The 23,467-nt window shown below is 45.2% G+C and overlaps 1 protein-coding gene across 9 annotated transcripts in view; it reads right to left on the bottom strand.

Annotated features, from left to right (window-relative positions):
• Nucleotides 1–458: 458 nt before the first annotated feature.
• Nucleotides 459–23,467, bottom strand: part of ATXN7L1 (ataxin 7 like 1) — a gene marked incomplete at its 5' end in the record, with an annotated part of 221,273 nt that continues 198,264 nt past the window's right edge. For 3 of the 9 annotated variants that reach the window (XM_081079564.1, XM_081079566.1, XM_081079569.1), the window contains 6 exons: nucleotides 460–4,038; nucleotides 5,723–5,797; nucleotides 8,682–9,624; nucleotides 12,195–12,500; nucleotides 13,964–14,085; nucleotides 17,615–17,807. In XM_081079564.1, coding sequence (XP_080935690.1) covers nucleotides 3,997–4,038; nucleotides 5,723–5,797; nucleotides 8,682–9,624; nucleotides 12,195–12,500; nucleotides 13,964–14,085; nucleotides 17,615–17,807 — 1,681 coding nt within the window. In that variant the 3' untranslated portion in view covers nucleotides 460–3,996. Of the gene's footprint in view, nucleotides 4,039–5,722; nucleotides 5,798–8,090; nucleotides 9,625–12,194; nucleotides 12,501–13,963; nucleotides 14,086–17,614; nucleotides 17,808–23,467 lie in introns of those variants that run through there. The other 6 variants (XM_081079567.1, XM_081079571.1, XM_081079570.1 and 3 more) reach the window with 3 other exon arrangements.

A 23,467-nucleotide genomic window follows, 5' to 3' on the forward strand; every position in this document is an offset into this window, starting at 1 on the left:
CTCTACCTTGGACCATGTCTGCCTGGGGTTTTCTTGCCACTCTGTGCCTTCAACTCACTTCCTCAGAAAAAACTCCCTGACAGCACTCCTCTTACTCATTTTCAGTTTCTCACATTTTCTCTCATACAATTCAGTTCTTTCCACCATGGCATTTGCCACTATCTGAAATTACACATTTGATGGTGTGTTGATTTATTTACTGTGTCCCCCACTGGGTTGCTTCCAGAAAACAGCTGGGACTGTTTCTGTTTCTCATCACTAAGCACAGAGTGCCTAGCTCAGGAGCAGCCGCAGCCAGGACGCTCCATAAATATTTGTTGAATGAATTCACTCTCTCCTCTTCTGTGCCTCAAAAGTGTGTCCTAGCAGGAAGGCTCCTCTGGTGAGAACACTTTCACCCAAAAGAAAATAGAAATAACAAAAATCTAAATTTTAGGAAAACCCAAAGACTTTGATTTACAAACATATAAATTATTTTATTTACAAAGCCATGTTACAAAAAAAAAAAAAAAAAAGCCAAAAAAAAAATACAATCGCTCACTGGAGAATGTCTCCAGGCCTGGTGCTGAACCACGGCAGTATCAATAGATACACGTTTGTTCTTTCCTTTTTAAAACTGTAAGCCATAGAATTTACTATTTACACCTACTTTAGACATTTATTCTGCTTACAATATCACAGGCATGGAATGAATTCTATCTGATAGTGCTAATACATAAAGGTGCGGGACAAAGAAGGAAAATATTTAGTGTTACAAAATATGGATCGTAGAAAAGAAACCCACTCCACAAGTGTGGCATTTGTTTAGAATGTTGGACATGCTTTCTTCAAAATTCTTCTGGAAAAGGTTCTAAAATCGGTAGTAGGAAAGGACAAATGAGCAGGTGCAAATTCTTGTCTGTGCAACAGTTATTTAATATACCCCATGACTGACCAGCTACGTAAAACCCACAGAGTTTTGTTAAAGTGCCATGGGCCAACAGCATAATAACAAAATAGAAGGTGTAAATAGAAAATTTCTTTTTTCCTTTTTTAAAACAAGAGTTCACTGAGAATCAGCAATAATAGAATATGCTGTATAAACTATTCTCTACAAAGGTTGATCAGCGTTATTTACAATTGGTACATTGATACAAAAGAAGGCATACAAGTTATCCAAGTCGCTTTGTTTTTATGGCTGACAGGTCTATGCATTGCGTTATGCTTAACAACCAGAGCTTTCGAGCCTCCGTGGCTGGCGACGACAAGTCACGAGATCTTCAGGCAAATGAGGGTGTGTGCAGTCAGGGGGCGGGGAGAGAGGGCTTAGTGGGGTGGGCAGAAAAGAAGTACCTAAAGGATATCACCCTAATAGTGCTTTGTAGGCGGGTCCAGTTGAACTCCATTAAAACAAACCCAAAGGAAATCTTATTTGCATTCCATTTTTCAAGCTGTAAGTTTTCAATACATCATTATAAAGTAAACCTGTGGTTGATTGTGAAGGAAGAAACACTGTGGGTTTTCCCTTTTTGCTCAGTTTTCCAGAAAAGTCCTCACCTTGGTCAGAGGCAGTCTTTCACCAAGTCAGCAGCATTCGGTGGGGGGCCCTCTTGATTCCAGCTTGCAATTCAAGATGCAGAGAGCTAAAATGTTTAAACCTACTATCGAATCGCTCCTTCCGTCCCTGTCGAGACATTATGTTCAGAAGCAGCCACTTAATCTCTCAACCTTTGTTTTCCCTCTTTGAATGTAAGAGTTTATAAATCAGAGGGTTATTCTGTTGCTGAGATTTTTTGTTTGTTTGTTTTTACTCCTGCAAGTTTTACAACTCAAAATAAATTATAAAAAACAGACTTCTAAAACCGAACAAGACAAAAATTGTGCAAAAATAACAAAGATATGTACATACTTTTCAGTTTGAAGAAATGTACAATAAAAACATAATTCAAAGGACATTTTAAAAATATAAACATTGCTTAAACTTTCCTAAGTTTCATATTGTTCTGAAACTATTCTGGTCAGTTAGCTCTGTAATATAGTAAAACATAAATTATTACAAAATTAACACTATAAAAATTTACTTTAAGAATATCTTCTAAACTTTTTTTCAAAGGGTCTAACCTTGTTTATAATTTCTTAAACATTTATATGTCTTAAAATCTGCCTTAACCTTTTTTTTAAAAAAAAGAAAAAGTAACAATCTTCCCTTCAATTTGCAGTCTCTTTTTTCCCAAGATGTAAATAAACCAGCATATAAGTGCACTTTTAACACTGTAGAAATAAAAATGAAATCATCTGAACTAATGTCCTGGTACCTAATATCAACTCATGATTTTTTAAAAAAATCTTCATTTTGTATTAAAAAGTTTAGTAATCCTATAAGAAATACTGTCAGTGCAACTCCATTGATGCAAATCACTCCATTTGCTCCCGTCTTTGTAAAATCCAATCGTGTGGTGAAACTGAACAGTAGTCTGATCTTTGGGTTGGGGGGATGGGAAAGAAAACATTGTTTTGGGTGGGGATGAGGTTTGTGTCAGCTGCGAAATTGGCATTAATTTCTGATTTAGGGATAAAGCAAAACCTCTTAGTATCTGTGCCATTATGTCGTTTGCAAAGTTACATGATGAGTAGTACAGAACATCTCTTTTCTACTGAGTTCCTTTCCTGACTGATTCCTGATTAGAGCTTATTAGTATTGCTGTTCTTTCCAAACTCCATTGTGAAGGTTCGTAGCTGCAGGGCTCCAGCTTCTCTCTTCCCAATGGCTCTTCCTCAGCAGGCGGTGGCTGAGCTTACCCCTCCTTTCTGGGGTGGCTGGATCCCAGTTGAGGCCTCTGATAAAGCAGCACATGCTGACTCATGGCCCGTGGCCCAGGGCAGGCTGGTAGGCAGGCCCTGCTAGTATTTAGTCTCACCAGGGCTCTGACTCCTTACCTGCCATGGAAGCTTCCCCCCAGACCCTTCCTTCCCTCCCTGCTTTTGGTCCTCTTGCCTAGACCTTCCACAGCTGTGGGCACCGTGTCTCCTCCTGAGTGGCTTCCAAGGGTCTCGCACCCTCTCCCCTGTGATGCTTCCGTCTCCGGCTTGCCCAACTTTGGGCCTGTGTACGCGGTGCTCAGGAAGGGATTTTACAGCATGGATTCCTAACAAGCTCAGAGGATCACAGGCACCCAGTTCCCATCATCTTTCGAGGGATGTCTTTCCCTACCCCGGCCTCCCCACATTCTGCTTCCGCCACCTCCCAGGTAGGTCCATTCTAGAACTGACCCAGTATATCCTCTCTGAGCTGCACAGCTGGACAGTGGTATTGGGGAAACCACATCATTAAAAGGCTGCTCTTCTCAATTTCACTCATAGCATCTGGTTCCCACCATGCTGGTGCACCACAGAAACCTGATGAGTGCCCTCGGCCCACCCTTCCGCTTCTGCTCTCAGCTCCCCAAACACAGGCTGAGCCCCAGCAAAGCTCCCTCTTCCCAGCACCTTGTCTGGAGGGGAACTTGTGAGAGGCAGCTCTTTCTCATGGTCTTGGGGACCCAGTGAGAGGCAGGTAGGAAGGGCTGAGAGGGATGGGCGGGAAAGGAAAGGAAAGGAGTTCTGCTCAGGCTAAAGTTTCAGTTTCCGACGATGCCAATCAGGAGCTGACATCCGGCACTGTCTGCTCTCACGACTGGAGCAAAAACGATGGTGCAGTAGCAGAACCAGAAGCTGGAGGAGTAACCCCACGCTTGGAAGGATGTGTACATGTGGCAAACGAAAGACAATGGAAACAAAACACTGGAATTGTTTTCTGTAAATCTCAAATTCACGTTCTTTTGCCTTTTTCTTTTTCTCCAAAACTAAAAATTGGTCATTAAAAAAAGAAGAAGAAAGGCCAGGCCAGAGCCATAAGCAGGGCCCAGGAAATGGACACCCCCACTGCCCACTCCCTTCCCTTCTCCCCGCCCCCCACAAGGCCTCCTAGGGTAGGAGTGGGTGGCCAGGCATTGGTTTGGAAGTGGCTTCATAGTCTTGTTATGGAAGAGTCCTTATCCTGCCCGTTCTGTTTGTGGTCTTCTAGGAAAGAAAAGAAAAGCAAAGCTTGTTTTAAAACCATACATTTGGGATTATCACGATGATTTGAAAACGGAGGCTCAGTTTCCTCATCTACAATAAAAAGGAGACCATCCCACTCCCTGCCTTTGGGAAAGGGCAGCTGTAATGAGCATCTGAGAGGATGGCTGGAAAGGACTCCATAATTGTAGGGGAGCCCCAAAGATCCTAGCTGTGGAGGGAAATGCAGGAACGAATCCTGGGGCACTCACGGGGCTCCTCCCCAGGAGACAGGACTTGAATGAGGGATCTGTCTTCATTTGCTGCTCTCTATTAGTCCACCTGTTCCTACCTAACCTACACACAGCATGGAGATTATCTAAGGAAGAGGCAGAGTGTCGGGGTTAGTACAGAGACTTGAGCTAGATGTTTTAGGTTCAAGTTACTGAGGCTCTTAGTCTAGGCATCTTCATCTATAACATGAGGATAACAATTTTGTCACAGTGTGTTAAAATGTATGTATGTATGTAAATTAAATGTATGTAAAGGGTTTAAATGTATGTAAAGGGTTTAGCACAGCACCTGCAGAGAAAGGGCTCAGGAAATGATAGCCATCATTATTATTATTATTATAATTATTATTGTTGTTGTTATTACATTTGTTAAGGCTGATCACCAGCATGCTGGGTTTCCACAGGCGTGCCTGGAGCTTCGGGCAGGGGGCGGGGCACTCCGCTAGCCGTGCAGAGGCAGACTGCCTGAGCACAGACCAGCCCCCCAGCACGGAGAATGGGCCCCAAAGGGCCATAGTGACTCAAAACGGTGGAGACACACTTCTTGATCTGGGGATACAAAGACTGTTTCCCTATAATCTTCACCCAAACTCTACCCAAGATTTGTGGGGAAACCCCAAAGGCCACAATGCAGATAAACACATTGCAATTTGTTGTCTGCAAAATCTATAGCACATCTAAGACAACACAACACAGCCCCATTTGTATTTTTTCCAATCACGTATAACATGCAGTCCCACTCTCTACCCACGCTGCCTCCCCCGGACGCCCACACACTCCACTGGAGGAAAACATTTACACACTGACTACTCTTATACCTCAAGTTTATAAAAACTCCTAAATCTACCCTGAATATTCCCACCATGAAACTACATCCTGAGCAGTGGAGCTCCCCAGAGGCCTTGGGAAAGCACTGAGTGGTATCTGCCATGAGCAAGGCCCTTTCGTCAACATCACCTTATTTAATTTTCACAATAACCTTAGGAGGTAGGTATCGATTTTGCCATTTAATAGATGAAAAAATTAGACTCAGAGAAGTAATCTGCCTAATATTACACAGCTGCTAATAATTAATAATAATAATAATAATAATAAAATAGCTAATACTTGTGTGTTGTGTGTCAGGCATTTTCTGGAGGCTTTATGTGAATAAATTACTTTGATCCTCATAAAAGCCGTATGAAGCACAGGCCATTATGACCCGCATCTTATAGGTGAGGAAATTGAAGCACAGAGAAGTTGATCACTAGAAGGGCCCACAAGGGCACACAGCTGATAACTAGAAGGCCTCGCTGTGAAAGCCAGGCTGCCATGCTCTTAACTGGAGATGACATTTGAACCGGGGTCTGACTCCAATGCCCACATTCTTTCCAGCCTGTTGAGACCCTACGTACTTTTGCCCCCCAGTAACTTACCTGTCGGCTGTGTCCTGGGCTGGATAGGCTTGAAGGACTGGATTGTGACAAAGCTAGGCTGCTATTTTTCCCAACCTGAAAGACACCAGCGAAGTCTTACTCCAATACACGAGCCAGCTTGGGAAAGACCCACTGATACCATGTGTTGCTAGGGGAAAGGATAGGGCTGCATAATAACGTCCTCATTTTCCTCACGTAGATTTGGAACTCGTGTTTCCATTCTTAAATGGCAGAGAAAATGAAAACGTTTCAGGGGGGTTACCCTAATGCGCCTCTCATCCCAGAGGGAAAGCATAATGGAGAAGAACTCTTAATTCTGCTTCCCGGATGTAGAGCCTGGCCCCTCCTGGGAGCATTTCACTCAGCAGACTGCCAGCTTTTCACCCTGTGGCCAGAGGGTTACACAGACTCATCTGCCTCTGACCTCAGTTCCAGATCTGCCTTGTTTCCAGCCCAGACTCCCTTGGACCAGCTGGGGATAAACGCCTGGGTCTTTTTCTGGGTCAGTTTTCCTAGCCAGGAGACACAGTGCACTCCTTACTGTTCTTGAGAAAAATAGCAAGATGGTACAGAGCTTCCCTTCAAGTGGGAGCCTGAGCTGGGTCCTAGGACAGCGCACTGGGAGCATGTGGGTGTGGCTGCCGGGCTCCTCCCCTTCCTGTGACTGCCCTTGGCTGGGTCCTCAGGTGAGTACCTTCTCATAGGCAGCTCCTGCCTCTGGCCTATGAAGAGCTCGTCTTCTACATTAACTGGACTTTGCATAAAAACATTTGCTTTACATTCAGTCTTCTGTTTTGTTCAATTTAATACCTCTGTGGCAAATTCTGGCTTTACACCTACCAGACCCAATTAATTGGTCCCCCAAACCCGTTTACCTTGAATTTCTCAACCTCACGCTATGCCCATCCCAGTCTCCTAAGAGAATCAACAGATTCCAAAGGCCTTTCCCCCAACACCTGGAAATCACTGGTGGTGACCCTGGCCTGGTGATGAGCACCCACCCTGCATTAGAGAACCAGTGCTGGCTAGCCCCAAGGCAGCCATTAAATTCATCATCTTTTCTGGTTTCCCTCCTGATGAGCACTTGCTGGTGGAGGTCCGTCTGTTCCTTTTACCACTGGTGTCAACTGATCCCTAGTGTTTGCTGAACATTTCTTATGGTCCTGGAGACCAGTCAACAGAGCAACATTTACTCAATACAGAGGCATGAGGGTTAAGAGCCCAGACTCCACAGCCAAATGGACGGGGCCTACATTCCAGCCCTACTACTATTTATTTGCTGTGTGACTTTGGGCATGTTGATTAATTTTGCTGTGCCTTGGCTCACTTCTCTATAAAATGGGGATAATAACAAGATTAAATGAGGTAATACATCAGAAGTGCTTGGAACAGAGCCCATCCCTTAAGAAAGCGTTAGCTGCTAGAACTTACCGAAACCGGGTGACTAGCCTTGCTGCTCAGGGTGTGGCCTACAAACCAGTGCAGTGGCACTGCCTGGAAGCCTGTTAGAAATGCAGATGCTCAGGCCCCACCCCAGACCTGCTGACTCAGAATCTGCATTTTAACAAAGCCCTGCGTGATTCATGTACACATTCAGTTTTGGGAAATCCTCGCTGTGCCCTCCATCCTGACACTTGGAGGTGGCGTCGACCAGCAGTTTAGCTTCGGAGTAGGGCCTGAAGGTGCTGGTCCCCCTCCCCCTGCACCCCAGGAACAGGGGAGTCAGAATGGCAGTACATCTGCTGCAGCTGCAGACGTGTGCAAGTGCCCCGGGCTCTACTGAGAGGACCTATGTCTCCCCCTCTCTCACCTTGGCCTCAGTTGCAGCTTGTCTGGCCCTTGGGATCCAAACTTGCTGTTTTTCAAGTGTTTGTGATTTGTGAATCCCCCTCAAGATGTTCTCTTCGTGAGGTTTTAGAATTTCATATAAAGATGACACAAAACAATAAAACATCTTTTTAACAACTGCCTCTCATCTCTCCAAAGTCCTCATCTCCAGACGGGGCGGGGCTTAGGGTCCGGCCCCCGTAATTGTGCGGTGGTAAACCTGGGGCTGCTGCTAGGGTCTGTGCACGCTGCCCTGGCACTGTCAGGCCCTGCGCAGGCCTGCAGACAAGGCCCTCCCGCCAGACTCCGCCCCTCCCGCTTCTGCTTGCTCCTCTGCGCTCAAATGGACGCCCCCCGAGTCCAATGAGGGTGGGGGTGGCTTTCCCAAGTAGCTCCCCCAGCCTGAGGAGAAGACTAGATTTGACGATGTGAACAGAGCTCAAGGGAAAGAAACACAGATTCTTCTTGGACCACGCCACATTCCCCCAGCTTTCCTCACAATACACCCTCCTATGTATACAATGGCATGGAACACTTCTGTGCTGGTGTGAGTTACAATTTTACTTTAGGAGAAAAAGAGTTATATCGGGAGAAGGTGGGGGTCAAGGCAGCCAGGTAAAGTGAGAATAGTTACCTGGGAGCTGCAAGCACAAGCTCCCACCCCCAGGTGGGACCCCGGGTCATCCTGTAACCTGCCTGGGCCTTGGCTCTTCCTAAGGGGACTCCAATAGATCAGATAAAACTTCTTGGCAACAGAATTCTTTAATAAAACTGTCCTCAGAACCTCAAGATATAAAATAGAAGTGGAGTGGGGAACTCAGAATCTCTCTGTGCCTCAGTTTCCTCATCTGTAAAGTGATAACAATCGCACCAACTGCGATGGGTTGTTGTGGGATTAAATGCATATTTGTGTACCGCTTCGAATAGCACTTAGCGAGAGCTGTAGAAAGTGTTTGTTAAATAAACTGCTCTCAGAGCAGAAGGGGACAATCGCCTATGGGGAAAATGAGACGAGAAGTCACGCTTGCATTACCTGTCTGACCCACCTGGCTAAGGGGCATTGCCCAGCTTCCCCTGCTCCCTGGGCTGAGAAGGTCTTGCCAGGAGGCCCCTGGAAGGATGGGTCCCTTACCTGCCGAGAGGAGGTGCTGTTAACGGGATCGGGCACCGGTGCGAGAAGGCTGGGTGGGTTCTTTTTGTGAACGCTATTCATACCAGGCATTTTAGTGATTTTACAGGCTTTGCTACTAGAACTCGAGTTCTTACGCTTTTTTCCTTCTGATTTGTCAAAAGAGAGGGGCAGAGAAGACACGGCATTGTGTGAGGCCAGAGAGAGGTCCCCTGCAAGGGAGGGCACCGAGAGGGCACAGGACTCACTGCTGCCGCCCACCACGCCCATGTGTCTCCCTATGTCCGCGGGGCCGCCGGGCAGTGAGGTCCGTCCTGAGGGCTCCAGTTTGGCACTGAGTGGGCTCACCCCATTGTTTGAGTTGTGCACAGACAGACTGTTATAGGGAGGGCCCGCCTGATAGGAGTTCAAAGCTGAACTGGCATTCAAAACACAGTTCTTTTTGTGGGGCCCTGACAATGGAGACGAGAGGGATGTCTGCAAGGAGAATGAGGAGGAGGAGGAGGAGGAAGTCGAGGACTGAGGCTTCCTCTTTTTGTTACTTGGAGACTCGTCGCTACGGGCTGACAGGTCTTTGACTTTTGAGGATTTGCTGGTTTTGGTTTTGGATGGCTTGTGGGATGGGGAAGGGATGACGGCTGGTATCGGGGACACGGCAGATGGGGCCTTGAAGGTTGAGTCCATGATGCTGAGGGTTGCAGCCACATGAGGGAAAGCTGTGGTGTGTGACATGAGGGCGCTTGGGTCCGGCGATGTCACAAAAGCTGCGTTTGAGAGCATGGCTGATGTCATTATGTAAGAAGAGGTGAGTCTCGAGCTGATGGGAGCTGAAGGAAGATACACAGCACTGGGGTTGCTGAAAGGCTGTAAAACGGATGCTGGAACAGGGGTGGTGATGTGGGCTGCTGGCGAGGGCATGGGGCTATCTGCCGCAGGAGGGATCTTCCTAAACATGAGAGAAGAGTGAAAGAGAAACAGTGAGAAACAGGCTTGGCATTGCTCCAGAGGCTCGATTAAATGTGAGCATCAGGGCCACAGAGAAAACCCCAGTAGAACCAGACTATGGAAAATGAAGCCTTGAAGGATGGTAAAATCTGAATTATGGCCCTTCCCTATGGCTCCCCGCATTGCAATATTCAGCAACCTATTTTTAAGCACTTTCAGGTTTTCAGATCCTTTTCTCCATGCTCGCCTATTGCATAATGGCTTATCTGGGTTCATGAATAAAAGGCGAATGTTATTTAGAATATAAATTTCCCCAACAGCATTCCACTCCTATTTTTTTTTTTTTTTTTGTAGTGATGAAGGTGGTTTTTAATGAGAAGTTGTCATTTCACACTTAGGTCCTGGCTTGAAGTAAGAAGTGAGGACAGGGCTTTGCCTCTTGCACACATGGGCCAGAGAGCCCCCCTGTGCCCCTGCAGGCTGTGTCCACTTCCTGTCAGGGCTTCCCAGCCTCCTCCTGTCCCTGCCTCTCCACCCAGCTCTTGGCTTGAGGCAGAATGAGAAACACCCCTCTCCTTACAGGCCAGCCACCGCCTGCATTTCCTGTCTGCAGCCTCTGGTTTACTCTGGAGAAAGGCATTTCCATGTTAGCTTGTGGCTGCTAGCTCCTGTTGGCCGGGCTATGGAGGCCACAGGGCAGTGGAGGGTTGGGGCTTGGGAAATGATGGGAAATGATGAGAGTTGTCAACTTGCCCAGACCCAGGATTGATTTTTTTTTTCCTGCGCACTGCACCCTTCACTCAGTGGAGCTATACCTGGGGTGTGGCTGCCCTTCAACAGGTCTTCTTGTCCATGTGTTAGGAATTGGTGAGTACAGACACCCTCATTTAATCCAAAGAGAGGGGTCAGGAATTTCTAGTTTGTTCTGAAGATCAATGCAGGGGATGGGCACAGGAGACCATACGGATGGGGAAGGTCTTCCTGGAGGTTGGGGGTGCCTGGGAGCAAACCCCATGCTTCTTACACTCCGTGGAGCCAAGGCCAGCACCAGGCAGTGGGCCACTTCTGGGGCCTCCCTGCAAACTCCATCTTTTCACTTGTGCTGGAAACAGCTCCTCCTTCCAAACCACGGCCTGGACGGATGCTGCTGTTACTTTGGGGAGGAGCACAGAGGCCTTGGAATCATCACTTGTTCCTGATTTTGCAGGAAAAGATGCTGAGCTCAGGAGCCAGGTAAATATTAAGCCGGCTCTTTCCTGTCTCTCTCCTTGACCCCCACCCCCAACTCATGTCCCCTGGAAATATTTCCAGCATAGCTGGGGCTCCCCAGCAGTTAGGAATTTGCTCTTCTTCTTCTTGGAAAGCAGCACTTGGAAGTGGGCAGGCCTGGGACCTGCACCCTGGGAGCTTGCAGCAAGGTGTGAGGTGGGGCTTCTCCAGTCCCTTCTTTCCTGGGAGGCTACCCTCCCAACTGTGGTATCAGGGAACTTGCCTCTCTTAGTTCTGCTCTCTTGGAGGAATCAGAGGAATCTTTGAATATAGAAGCACAGAGTCCTTGAAAAATATCAAAGCGAGGAGATCAAAGAGTAGAGAAAAATGTTGCCCAACCCAGTGTGGCCATGATGGTGTTTGAAAATTTACCTTCTCTTAAGCCTAAAGAATGTTGAAGATCCCATCAGCACTACTTAAGTGCTCTATCGGTACTTACTGCAATGAATGAATGAGTGAACAAATGAATGGATGATGGGTGAGTGGATGGGTGAGCAGGTGAATTCTCAGCAGCAACATAACTATGCATGCCGGGCAAGGACTCCCATAATCAGACCGGGAAGGTTAAGCACGCCCTTAGAACTGCCTGGTACTGCACACCCCTTCCCAACAGCACCACGGGACATTTGTCAGAGTACACCGTGTCAGCACACCTGCCCTGCTGTCTGCGACCTGGCTGTGGCACTGCAGCCCTCCCGCTCAGTCTGTCCTCAGCTCAAGTTTCTTACCAGAGTTACAGTCTGGATAGAAATATATGTGGGCAGAGGCCTGGCAGTTACTTGTTATACAAAGTTATTTACAAATACCAAACGGCTCATGTAGAGAGGACCCCATTCAATGACCTTAACTGGAATCTACTCCGAATGGCCCAATTTGTAAATTTCCCATTAAATGCTTCAGCTTGTGCTGACAAGCCGAGTTGAAGTCCTCAGTCTTGCCCGGCTGACACTCAGGATTAGGACGGGGGCTATTTTTCGGCACACTTTCTCTCCCTTTCCTTCCTCTCACACTGATCATAAGTGGGTAGCAGAGGCAGGAGGGGAGAAAGGGCAGGGAGAAGCAGGGCAACGGCCGCATGGCTGCTCACTGTCCCCGGGAACCCCTTCCCCTCACCCCCATGTTAAGCAGTTTATGTGTTTTCCTTGGGGCTGAACGGCAGTGGATTTCAGCTTTGCAGGCTGTGCCCGGATTAAGCTTTGCTCACTGGCCTAGGGACGTCCCATAAAAAGCCCACAGATGCGAATAAATTACTGACAGTGCCCATCCTCCCCTGCCAGCTGGCATGGAGCTCCAGATGCTGACCTGGCTGAAAGAGAATACTGTGTTGGCGTCTCCTGATGCAGAGTTAAATGCTTGTTAAAGAAAAAAGAGTCTTGGCCGTTCCTTTTCTTCCTAATGTCTTCCACGCCCCCATCGGCTGCCATCCCTCCAGGTTCGGGCCCGTCGGGGCCTGGGGTTTGGGCAGCGAGGTTGAGAGGGCAGCGGGGTGCTACGCTCTCCAGAGTTGACACCCAGGCAGCCCCAATGTTGCTCAGTGACAGCAGATTGGTTAGGCAAGTCCTGAAAAGGGGGGAGGGACCTGATGCCCTGTGGCTCGGGTTTCTGTGCCTGAGGAGGAAAGGAATATGGAGCTTGAGCTGACAGGACACCAGGTAGCGAAATACAGATCAACACATTCCTGCCATGTGTCCGGGATTTACACTTCCACAACACAGGAGAGCAAAGAGCTGCGAGAATCACCAGGACTGGCTGCCATCTCAGGGGAACCATCTCAGAAGCATACATCACCGAATAACCGCAAACAAGGTAAACCCGCACACAGCGCCCATTTGCAGCTGTTTAGAATGGACACAGGTAGGTATCAGGGTGTCTTTTGGACACAGCGGGCAGTCACTGAAATGGGAAGGAATGGTAAGCTTCTCTTGTGGCCCTTTCCTACTTTACAGGAAGTGTTAATATTTAGTCCTAAATCTACTATGAGCGTTTACTGCAGACACAATGGGGCTTCCTCCTCCTACAAGTTCAGGCCTGGAAGCTCTTTGGGCAATCGTGGTGAAAAGGGACTGAGATGCCACAGCTGCCTGGGAGAGAGGAGGAAACCTGAGAGAGAGGGATAAGTTTTGAATTCTGTTCTCATCCCCACTGTCAGTACTCTCCCATTTCTCAGGAATCCCTTTCTCGCCTTTCCCGGGCTTTGCTGGGCAGGGAGAGGGGTTCAGAGTTGCCTTTCCTGAATCATCTGGGCCTAGACCTGAGAGATCCACGATTCTAACAGGTTATGATATCTTAAGAGGAGTGGGGATGGGGGATAAAGCAGGCTGGCCTTGCTTTATCGAGGGGCCAGAACGGCAGTGCCTCATGTGCTGGGCTTCGAGAGGGCCTAGCCTGTCATTCCTTCACAATAGCATGTTCCTAAGTCAGGAAGGTTTCCTCCCCTTTTTATAAATCTCCAATGAAAATGTAAATACATTGGAGGTGTTAGAGAATAAAGGGGCATTAGAGAAATGGCATGTAAGCTTTGTGTTTAGGTTAGAGAGAAGTGTGAAGCGAGGTGAGAAGAGAGTTCTAGGGAGGTGGGAAGGGCCAGAGACAAGCTTAACCAACTTCACAACATCACTCAGGATCTGCCCTGTTGGCCGCTGAACATATTGTTTTCACAGGACATTAAACAATTAGAAATTGGTCCATGACCATTATGAAATTTTGAATATTGACTTCATAGCTTTAACATTACAAACAGAGCATATTCTTTATATCCTTAGATGTCCTTAGTCATAGCAAAAAGGCTCTTTCACATTGTTAAGTACATAAGATCTCATCTAATACCTTTTTCATTTAGAAGATCACTAACACAAAAACGATCTCCAAAGAAGACAATACATTGTATGTGTCTTTGACAAACTGTAGGCAAGCCATTAAGAAGAGCTGACATTTAAGAATTAATCATGAATCCTGCTTCAGAGTCATTTTGTTCTATGAAAAGCCAACTACTGATATTCATTTAGAAAGCTGAGGTTCAGATATTTGTGGGGCAGCTCTAATCTTATATTGCACAAAAACGGCTCACTTACTTCCACATCTGTGAATTCAAGTGTTTTTCTACCATGGAGTTTAGTGCGAATCGAAAACGATCCCATCTTCTGTCAAACACATAGTACCCTCGTCCCATGAGGCGACTCCCGAATGAGCAAAACTGTGAGAAAACAAATTTTAATTTTGATTACAGGTTAATAAGCGAATATAAACCATACAGAGAAAAATAACATTTGCATAAAAACACACAGGGGTATAATTTGACTCAAAATAAAGAAGCAAATAGTACTGAGGCCAAAAATACTTCTGTGAGGCATCCGTTTGAGCTCTGGATTTTCTGCAGAACCTCACATTATGACTCAACAATAGTACTGTGCAAATTTATGAGGCACCGAGGGCTACCTTCTCCACACGCAGGACTAAGCCACCATTTTAGGTTACAAAACCTCCAAACCACACAAGGAGCAGTTGGGGTGAGTTTTCAGCACCAGCTGCTTATCGAATCATCCATCTTCTTAAGGAACTTAGTAGTTCCTTGCTTCTCATCATAGTAATGGAAACACCTCGTTCTAATGTCTTGCCAGCTGGTCACACGTTTCCTATCCATTGTCAGCAGCGCCACTTCACTTCTAAGCAGGCTAACCTCCTCCTTTCGTCGTCCTGACCTCTCCTCCCCTCCTATCAGTACCTGCAGGCTGCCCTGGGACACATTACTGCCTCTAAGCTTCCATGTACGCGGTTCCCCCCACCTGTCATGTTCTCCCCTCTTCTCTGTCAGTCCCAACTCTTCCCACCCTCGGTGCCCTAATCAAGACTCTCATTTCCAATGGCCTTTATCTGACTGACCTTGCCACTTGAACCCCACAGCATACCTACTGCATACTTCATTATACCGTGTTTCCCTAAAAATAAGACCTACCTGGAAAATAAGCCCTAGCATGATTTTTCAGGATGACATCCCCCGAACATAATCCCTAATGTGTTTTTTGGAGCAAAAATTAACATAAGACCCGGTCTTATTTTGGGGGAAACACGGTAGTATTTCACCTTGGAGCACTACCTGGGTTTTTTATGTTGTATATAATGCCCATGTGCCTGTCTTGATTATAAGTGTATAAAGGCCAGGGACCTCAGGCTCCTCTTTAATATGAGGATGTAGGGATTTGGGCTAAATGATGGATTGGTGAGCTAAGGTCCCACAAAATGTTTAAATCAAACCATCACATTGAAAACATATGGCTGAAATATGGGAAGTCAGATGTTTAATAAACATCATTTTATTATGATGTTAGGACAACCAGAAATGCAAGAAACAGCCTCTGAGAAGGTGACATTTGGCTGGTCTAGAGCTCAGACAAGTCTGCAAATGACTCTATAACTCAAATGCCGCTTCTCCCCCTCCCCCAGGCCTCCAGCAGCTCCTGGCCTCCCTCCCAGACACAGTGCTGGATTGGCACTCGTTCCACAAACCCTTCCTGGAACCAGCCTTTAGAACAGTTCTCAGGAGCAAGTGCAACACCTTCCCTTTGTTTCGTTTCTGCTTATGTTTTGGGGGTTTTGCATTACAATCTTGCCACCCATCAAATCTGGTACTCCTGATAAAAAACCCTTTTCTGCACTTTCATATTAAGTGCTTGCTGACTAAGCAAGAAGCATACAAAGGGAACTCTCCAGTGTGGAAGCTGGTCCCCAGCATCATGTGGGAGCCATTCCAGGTCTAGACATCTTTTCTTCCTTCATCCCAGATGCTAAAGACACACTTAACGAGTATTCATTACAAAAGTGACTGAACATATCAATTGACCATGAGAGACAGGACAAAGCAAAGAAATAAATCCATGGCCTTTCCATTTAAATCAGCAAAACATTACGGGCGCACATATCCGCCATGCCCAGAGTTGAGCGAATCCTCTGTAGCCTGGCAGCTTGTCATTTGGACAAACATTTGATGTGCTCCAGAGTCTGGCCTGCTCATAGAACCCGGTCTCTCTTTCAGACTTGGAAGCTGGAGGCCCCTTTTTGTCTGCTATCTGTGTCTCTGTTTTCACAGAGACGCAAGGCCAGATGCCCTGAGAGGGTCTTGTTCCTGATCGCATATTATGCCCTCAGCAGAGCTGTGATCCAGTGTATTGGCCATGGGGGCAGACCCCACAGGTCGCCAGTCTCATCAACTCCCACGCCTCCCGCCTCTCCCTGCCTTTTCATTGCTAAAAGAACCACACTTTTGTTCTGATATTTGACATGGAGCAACGAGCAGGGAAGGTGGGTCTCTTCCTGGAACCTTGGGATGTACTGTGGCTGGCTCCATCTTGGGACAATGCAATCCCACCCTTCTATGCCATTGAATTGTATAGGGGTGGGTACGTGACTCACTTCTGGCAGATGTAAGGGCAAGTCTGCTAGAAGTTCACAGGAAGATTTTCTTCCCTATGAAATGATGTAAGATGGCACCTTAGGACTCCCCTTCTGTTTGTGCCTCTCCATCCCGGGTAGAAGGCTGCTGGGTGAAGATGGGATATTGGAGCCGTGGCAGACACAATGAGATCATGTGTGAAAGGTAAAGAGGGTTGCAGAGATTCTCCCCCAGCTTGGAACCACCTACCTCTAGACTTCTTGCTACGTGAGAGAACTAAGTGACTGCAGTGCATGCGCTGTATGAGTTGGGTTTTCTATTACTGGCAGTCAAAGGCATTCCTAATTATCCATCACTATTTCGGAGTTAGCCAAGAGGCAAAGTCTCAGGCTATGGGTGAACCACAGGTCATCATCATTCCTATCAACAGGAAGTGAAATTGGCCTTCATTCATCTCATAAACTGAAAGGAGGAGGGACTCACTCTATTTTGATGCAGGATTGATTTCACCTGCATAGTCCCGAGCTCTAACAAGAGTCCGGGCTATTCCTGTAGGGCTCAAGGTGGCAGCAGAGCAAATCAGCCGTGGGGTCCAACATGCCAGGCCCCCAGCATTCAGCCCTGTGATGGTAGCACCAGCATTCCTTTCTCAAGTGCTCGTACGGCAAACATAAACGAGCCTCCAGCTCATGCCTCCTTATGGTTCCCACCCAGATTTCAATGACCTGAATTGTTAAAGTGGACTCTAACAAGAGAAAGGATTGGGAAGAAATTGACCTTTCTGTTCATCAGCAGTCATGGTGACATGAAATGCCTTCTCATTTCCTCAACTCTCTCTCTCTCTCTCTCTCTCTCTCTCTCTCTCTCAGTACCGGTGCCATATGGTCACACTGACTAATAACAATAAAACTCCGAACCAACAGGGGAGAGAACCAGCCAGGGCTGGCACCTGGCACACTGCTAAGACAGACGGTTCTCAACGCAGGTGAGCTAGACTAGTAACTGTTGAAATGAGAGGCTCTGTTTTCAGATGGGCAAAGCCGGAAGGTCAGCTCCCCAGTGCACTTATATAAACACCATTTCTCAAGCATTATTGCTTCAAGGTGGACCACATACTCAGGTGTTTAAAGGATTGTACTCAGCTGGGTGACCTTTCCTTTCCTTCTGTGACCCTCAAGGGTATTCCTAAGGCAATCATTCAACCTCGGGGTAAGCCTTTCTGTAAAACACTGTCCTGACGATCTCTCCTTAGAAAAGTGTGCCCGCTGACACAGTCGCTTAAATGCCCACAAAGCACAGTGGAAAAATGTACACAGGGAAACAGCAGGTGGCCTACCGCAAGAGGTCTGGGGTGGTGGGTGGAGAACTGACAGTCTAACTTCTCGGATTCGTCGGCTCCGTCCATCTCCCCTTCATCACTCGACAGTCGGCTGGCGAGGTCACCTCCAACTGGGGGCAGAGGGAGTTCCGGAGTGTAGCCACTATGATTTGAAGATGTGCTGCTGCTTATGCTGTTTGCAGAAGATGGTCTAAGGGCAAGAGAGGACAAATGGAATAATGGAATAAGCGTTTCTGGGGAGACAAGACTCACCCAGTTTAACGGAGCTCAGAACGCAGCCCAATTCTTCTTCCCAGGTCCACGCCACTCTGCATCAGGGAAACAGTCAGGCTGAGAAGGTTAGCAGTGACCAGCTCTCTAGAGATCCGCGGGGCCTGACGTTCTGCCCTGCTTGAATCCAGGCACGAGGGAAAATGCCAGCAGTGTAAGCGGAATGTAAAATACAGTAATGTGACAGAGAGTTAATTTAACTTAAAATGAGTCTTCCATGAGTTCAGTTATAACTATTCAACCATTTGCATGTAATTTGTACCACCATGTATAGTTCCTTCTCTTCGAAAGCGGAACTTGACAGGTAGATCAACGAGGTAAACAAGTTCAAACCAACTGACAAAATATCAGTGATGATGAAAGACAGCCCTAGAAACACTTTTCTTTTGCTATTAAACTACAGCTTTATGAAACTGTTATCATACTGGTGACATGAAAGCATGAGAAAAGCTTTTGTCCCAGTGATGGAGCCACAAGTCCCTTACCCCATAACCAGGCCAGTTTCTTACTATCAAGCCACATGTAGTCTAATTGTGTCTTCTGAGGATGAATGTTTCCATTTAATTTTTGACAAGCCACTGGCAAGGTTGGCTCATAGTAGGTGGTGAAGAAATGGGTTTCTCAATGAAGGAATACATGAATTTCATGTGTATAAATTATCCAACAGAACTCATCTCAATTATGGCTCAGCTTGTAGAAAAGCAATGTCACAGTAAGAGGTAGTACTACACACTTCCCAAGCAGTAAAAAACAAAACAAGGCAAAAACAAAACAAAAAAACAAACACATCCATATCAGTAGAAGAGAAACAGTCAAAGTTAGTTATCAGTTGTTTTTACTGCTTCTCTATTTTCATCAGGGGATTAGCCAGGGAGAAAGGGAGAAAAAGAAGTTTTCGGGGGGAAAAAATCAAAATCCTTAAAAAAATTAGTTTTCTGCATATTTCATTGAAAGCTGCCCCTTCAAGTCACATGAAGCAGCACTGTTGATTTGCTTCCCTTCTCCCTCATTTTCACTCTGGATTCTTTGTTGCTTTGAAATCTTTCTAGGTGTCAAATACCTGCGTTCAAACTAGATCCCCAAAGCACAGTTATTTCAAAGTAAATCCATAAAGGCAGAAACAACTCAAATGGCCACCAGTAGAAGAATGGATAAACAAAATATGGCATATCCAAACAATGGAATATTAAGTCTTAAAATGGAATGATTCTTTTTTTTTAAGGAATGAAGTATTGATACAAGCTACAAAATGGATGAATCTTGAAGACATTATGCTAAGTGAAATAAGCTGATCACAAAGGACAAATGTTGTGTGATTCCAATTATATGAGGCACCTAGAATAGTCAGATCCATCCAGACAGAAAGTAGAACAGTGGTTACCAGGTGCTGGGAAGGGGGAACGGGGAGTTGGTGTTTAATGAGTGCAAAGATTCAGTACGGGATGATGAAAAAGTTCTGGAGGTGGACAGCGGTGATGATTGTACCACAGTGTCAATGTACTTACTGTCACTAAACTGTACATTTAGAAATGGTAAATTTTATTATGCATATTTTACTATAACAATAAAAAAAACACCCCAAACAAAGCCACAGGTAATGTTTCAGTGTTATTGCAAGAACTCTGTTAGTATGACAGTTTATTATTGACTGTCACCTTGCCATACTTATAAAACACGAAGATGTCATTGCTGCTGCGTGTCAAAAGTCACCAGTCCAGAGACATAGCTCCCCGGCTGCATTCCCGGAGACCGACTGCTGGACCAGAAGGGGCAACCACACTATTGCCGCTTTAAAGCCCAAACAGTAAAAACAATTTTGATAATGCTGAAACATATTCAGAAAGAAAACAGTATGTATAATCCTGCCACTCAAGATCAAATGCTATCACATTTTGATTTAAATCCTTCCAGACTACTGTGTATACATAGGCACCTGCATTTTTAAGCAAGAACTGGATCATACTGTGCATACAACTTTGCGACATGCTTTTTTATTAAATCTAATGAAGTAGAAATCTTTCCATGTGTAGAACTATATCATCATTTTTAATATTCCCCAGTATTCCATAATATGGATATTTCCCACTTTACTTAACTAGTCTATCGATGGACATTTAAGTTGTTTCCAAACTTTCTAGGAGGCTCTTTTTGAAGCCTTCCTCACTATGACAGGACCTCCAGGTCTTGCAGGAGATAGAAGTGAGCTGGATTTTGTTAAATGTGGTAATAGTGTCATGGTTATATAGGAAAATATCTTTATTTTTTAAGGATCCATTTGGAAATCTTTAAAGAGCCATGATACCTGCAATTTATTTCAAAATATATCATTAAAAAATATAGATGAAGTAAATATAATTGTAAAACCTTAATATCACAATTCTTAAAACTAGGTATAAGGGTGTTCATTATATTTTTCTCTTTTCTGTACATGGGAAAATTTTAATAACAAGAATCAAAAAGAACCAAAAGAAAAAAGAAAAGAAAGTGAGCTAGTTGGACAGGTATGTGTCAAAAAGTGGCTGAAGAACTTCGTGTTAAATGGGGCAGATGGATCAAACACACTTATCTCCTCTCCCTCCCAAAAGCCTACTAAAATCAAAAGTAAAGGAATAAAAAAAGCATTAGCCTCAAAGAACAAAAAGATCAGCAGAAATATGGTGATAGCTAATGGTGATGACTTCCTAACCTCCACTTAACCCCCAAACCAGTAACAGCATCTCATTCATTTTACTAATGATTGGCTTGGAAAAAGGCATGAGAAATTAAAAAAAAAAAAAAAAAAAGTGTTTTTTGGGGGTGGGGGGTGGGGGAGGGCAATGCTTTTGCAAAGATTATTTTTACCTTTAAAAGAGATACAAGGAAAAGAAGGTCTCCACCTTCACTGGACCTCGTTTTATCTGGATGTGCCTGAAAGTGCTGCTATAGACTTTGAAGATGAAGCTAAAAGACTGAAGACTGTGGAATGAAAGGGGCAGAGAAACAGAGTCAACTTCTGATCTCTGGGGACTGGTGCCCTTTTACCCCTGGACTTCTTATTACATGTGATAAGAAGTTTCCTAATTATTTAAGTGTTTAGTAAGACTAGGTTTGCTGCTACTTGTACCTGAAGAATCCCAACGGATGTAAGTGTGAACAAGAGATTTTAACATTTTCAGAAGACAGAATGTGGCTGGAGAAGTGTTAACTGATGGCAAAGGAGCTGACCTCCTATAGAGAAACAGGGCACCGGGCGCTACCTAAAGCTGTAAAAGTTGTGGGTGAGGTGAGGACTAACATGGCGGGAGAATTGAAAGTCTTAATATGTGGTAGTTGGACCTATAGGTCATCACTACTACCTCACCCAGCCAGGTTACTCACCATCTGTCAGGAACCCTTCCCCCCACCCCCATCAGCTCTCCAAGAGAACAAAGGCTTACTTTCCAGAGTAACTGAACTGGAAAGACTCTAGACATGGGGCCACCAGGCTCAGCAGAGATCAGGAGTAAGGAAGAGGGCTGGAAACAGGGTGACTGTGGGTCATCCCTAGTCAGATCCTTAGTCAGTGCTCCCAGAATGCCTATTTCCAGGCACACCACCAGGCAGGGTTCTTCCCTTGAGAAACTGAATGACACCAGAGAAAGGGCTTCCAGATCTTGCCTCTGGGAATCCTCCAGCAAAAGGATGATGGGTGACATGATGACCTTTTGGTTGATAGTTCCACACATAGACTTCTCATCAGCCTGTTGGAGCCTCTCTGCTACATATGAGTGGATAGGTCAGTCTCCAACACGAGACTGACCAACCAAATACCAAACGCATACACCGAAAAAACCAAAACCAAAAACAAAAAAACCTGGAGGAAATGAAGATAATGAAGAAAAGAGAAAAGCTAAAAAAACCTATCTTCACAGATGTTAGAATGGTATTATCTTTGCAAAATGATAGTATCGCATAGGATACTTTAAGAAGCAATTTGATAAAAAGAACAAGACTCTAAAAACTAAAAAAGTGAGTCATAAATTGATTACTTAATATACAGTTTTGAAGGTTAAAAAAATCTTTTAGAAAATAAAATCTTTCAGAAAGTGGAATAAGAGATTAAGAGAAAATAGGAGGAAAAAGGTAAGAGAATGAAAAGATCCTAGAAAAAGGTCCAACATCCAACTAATAGGAAGTTAAGAACAAGAATAAAGACAATAATAGTAGGCAGAAAATTATCCAAAATGTAACATAGGAAAATATCCCAGAAACAGGTATTTCCCGATTCAAAGGATGTACTGCATATCTAGTACCATAAGTGAAGAAAGACCTACATCAAGAGCAAGCCCTGCGAAATTTCAGAGCCCTAGGCTTCAGAGATAAAAACCGGTCATTGCAAAGAAATGGGAATCAGAATGATATTAAACTTATCAAATAAAAACCTTTGATACTAGAAGCCAATGGAAAAATGTCTCCAAATTCTGCAGGGAAATAATTTTCAATTTAGTTACATACTCAGAGAAATTATCAATTAAATGTGAGAATAGAATAAAAACATTTTCAAGTATGTAAGGATTCTAAAAATTGACCTCCCATGCACTTTTCACAGAAAGCTAGTGGAGGAGATATCCCATCAAAATAAAGGAGCAAACCAAGAGAAAGGGAGGCAATGGGATCCAGGAAACAGGTGCTCTAAGACAGAAAAGGTAAAGAGAGTTCTAAGAAGAGCAGGAAATACTGGTTTTCATTCTAAGTATTCGGTACTGTTTGATTTTTAAACTATGTGCCTATAGTACTTTGGTTAGAAAATGAAGTTTACTTAAAAAAAAAAAAAAAGGTTGAAACACTCAATAGTAAGTTCCAGTTGCCAGATAAAAAAGAGGAGATGAGGGGAGGAGAATCCTGGAGAATGAAGATGAGCATGGAGACTGTGTGCTCTGGAGTAGAACTGCATCTGAGAGCAAAGGCAGAAACATGAATGAAGGACGGCGTGCAGATGTGTACACAGGCACACTGAGAAGGAGCTCTGACCCTGTTCCTTTTTAGGCTTGTTTCATTCAGGATATGTACATCCTCCTGTGACGATGGTTCCAAGACCTCCAAGCTTCGATCGCTGCACTCTAGGAGGGGACTTGGAGGGAAGGAGCTCGCTGGAACCATCCTATGTCTCAGAAAAAACAAGGCTTGATAAGGAGTGATGGGGAACGGGGCAACCAGAAATGAGAAAATGTTTGGGCAAAATGAGAAATGAGAAAATCAGAAACGAGAAAATGGGGCAAAGAGAAAATGTTGAAAAAGTCACCCAAGTTAAAGCGGCCATCCGCCCTTTCTCCCGCATCACTACATCAACCATCCCCTCTCCATGTACCAGTTTGCTCTAAAGACTACGTATGTGATGATGGTTCCTTTCAGTTCCACTCAGGGAAGCTTAGAGAAAATCCCCACCCCTACTGCTTCAAGGAGGATGAGCATCAGTCTGTCTGAGGGCTCTGGGGAAGAGAATGCAAGGCAGCTGACCTTCACTGAGTCCCTACTATGTGCTAGGTGTGTCGTACATTTTCTCGTCCAAGTTACTCATTGCCTTCAGTGCATTTAACTATTATCTACATTTCTCAGATGAGG

This window comes from Rhinolophus hipposideros (assembly GCF_964194185.1).
Source record: "Rhinolophus hipposideros genome assembly, chromosome: 18".
NCBI lineage: Eukaryota > Metazoa > Chordata > Mammalia > Chiroptera > Rhinolophidae > Rhinolophus > Rhinolophus hipposideros.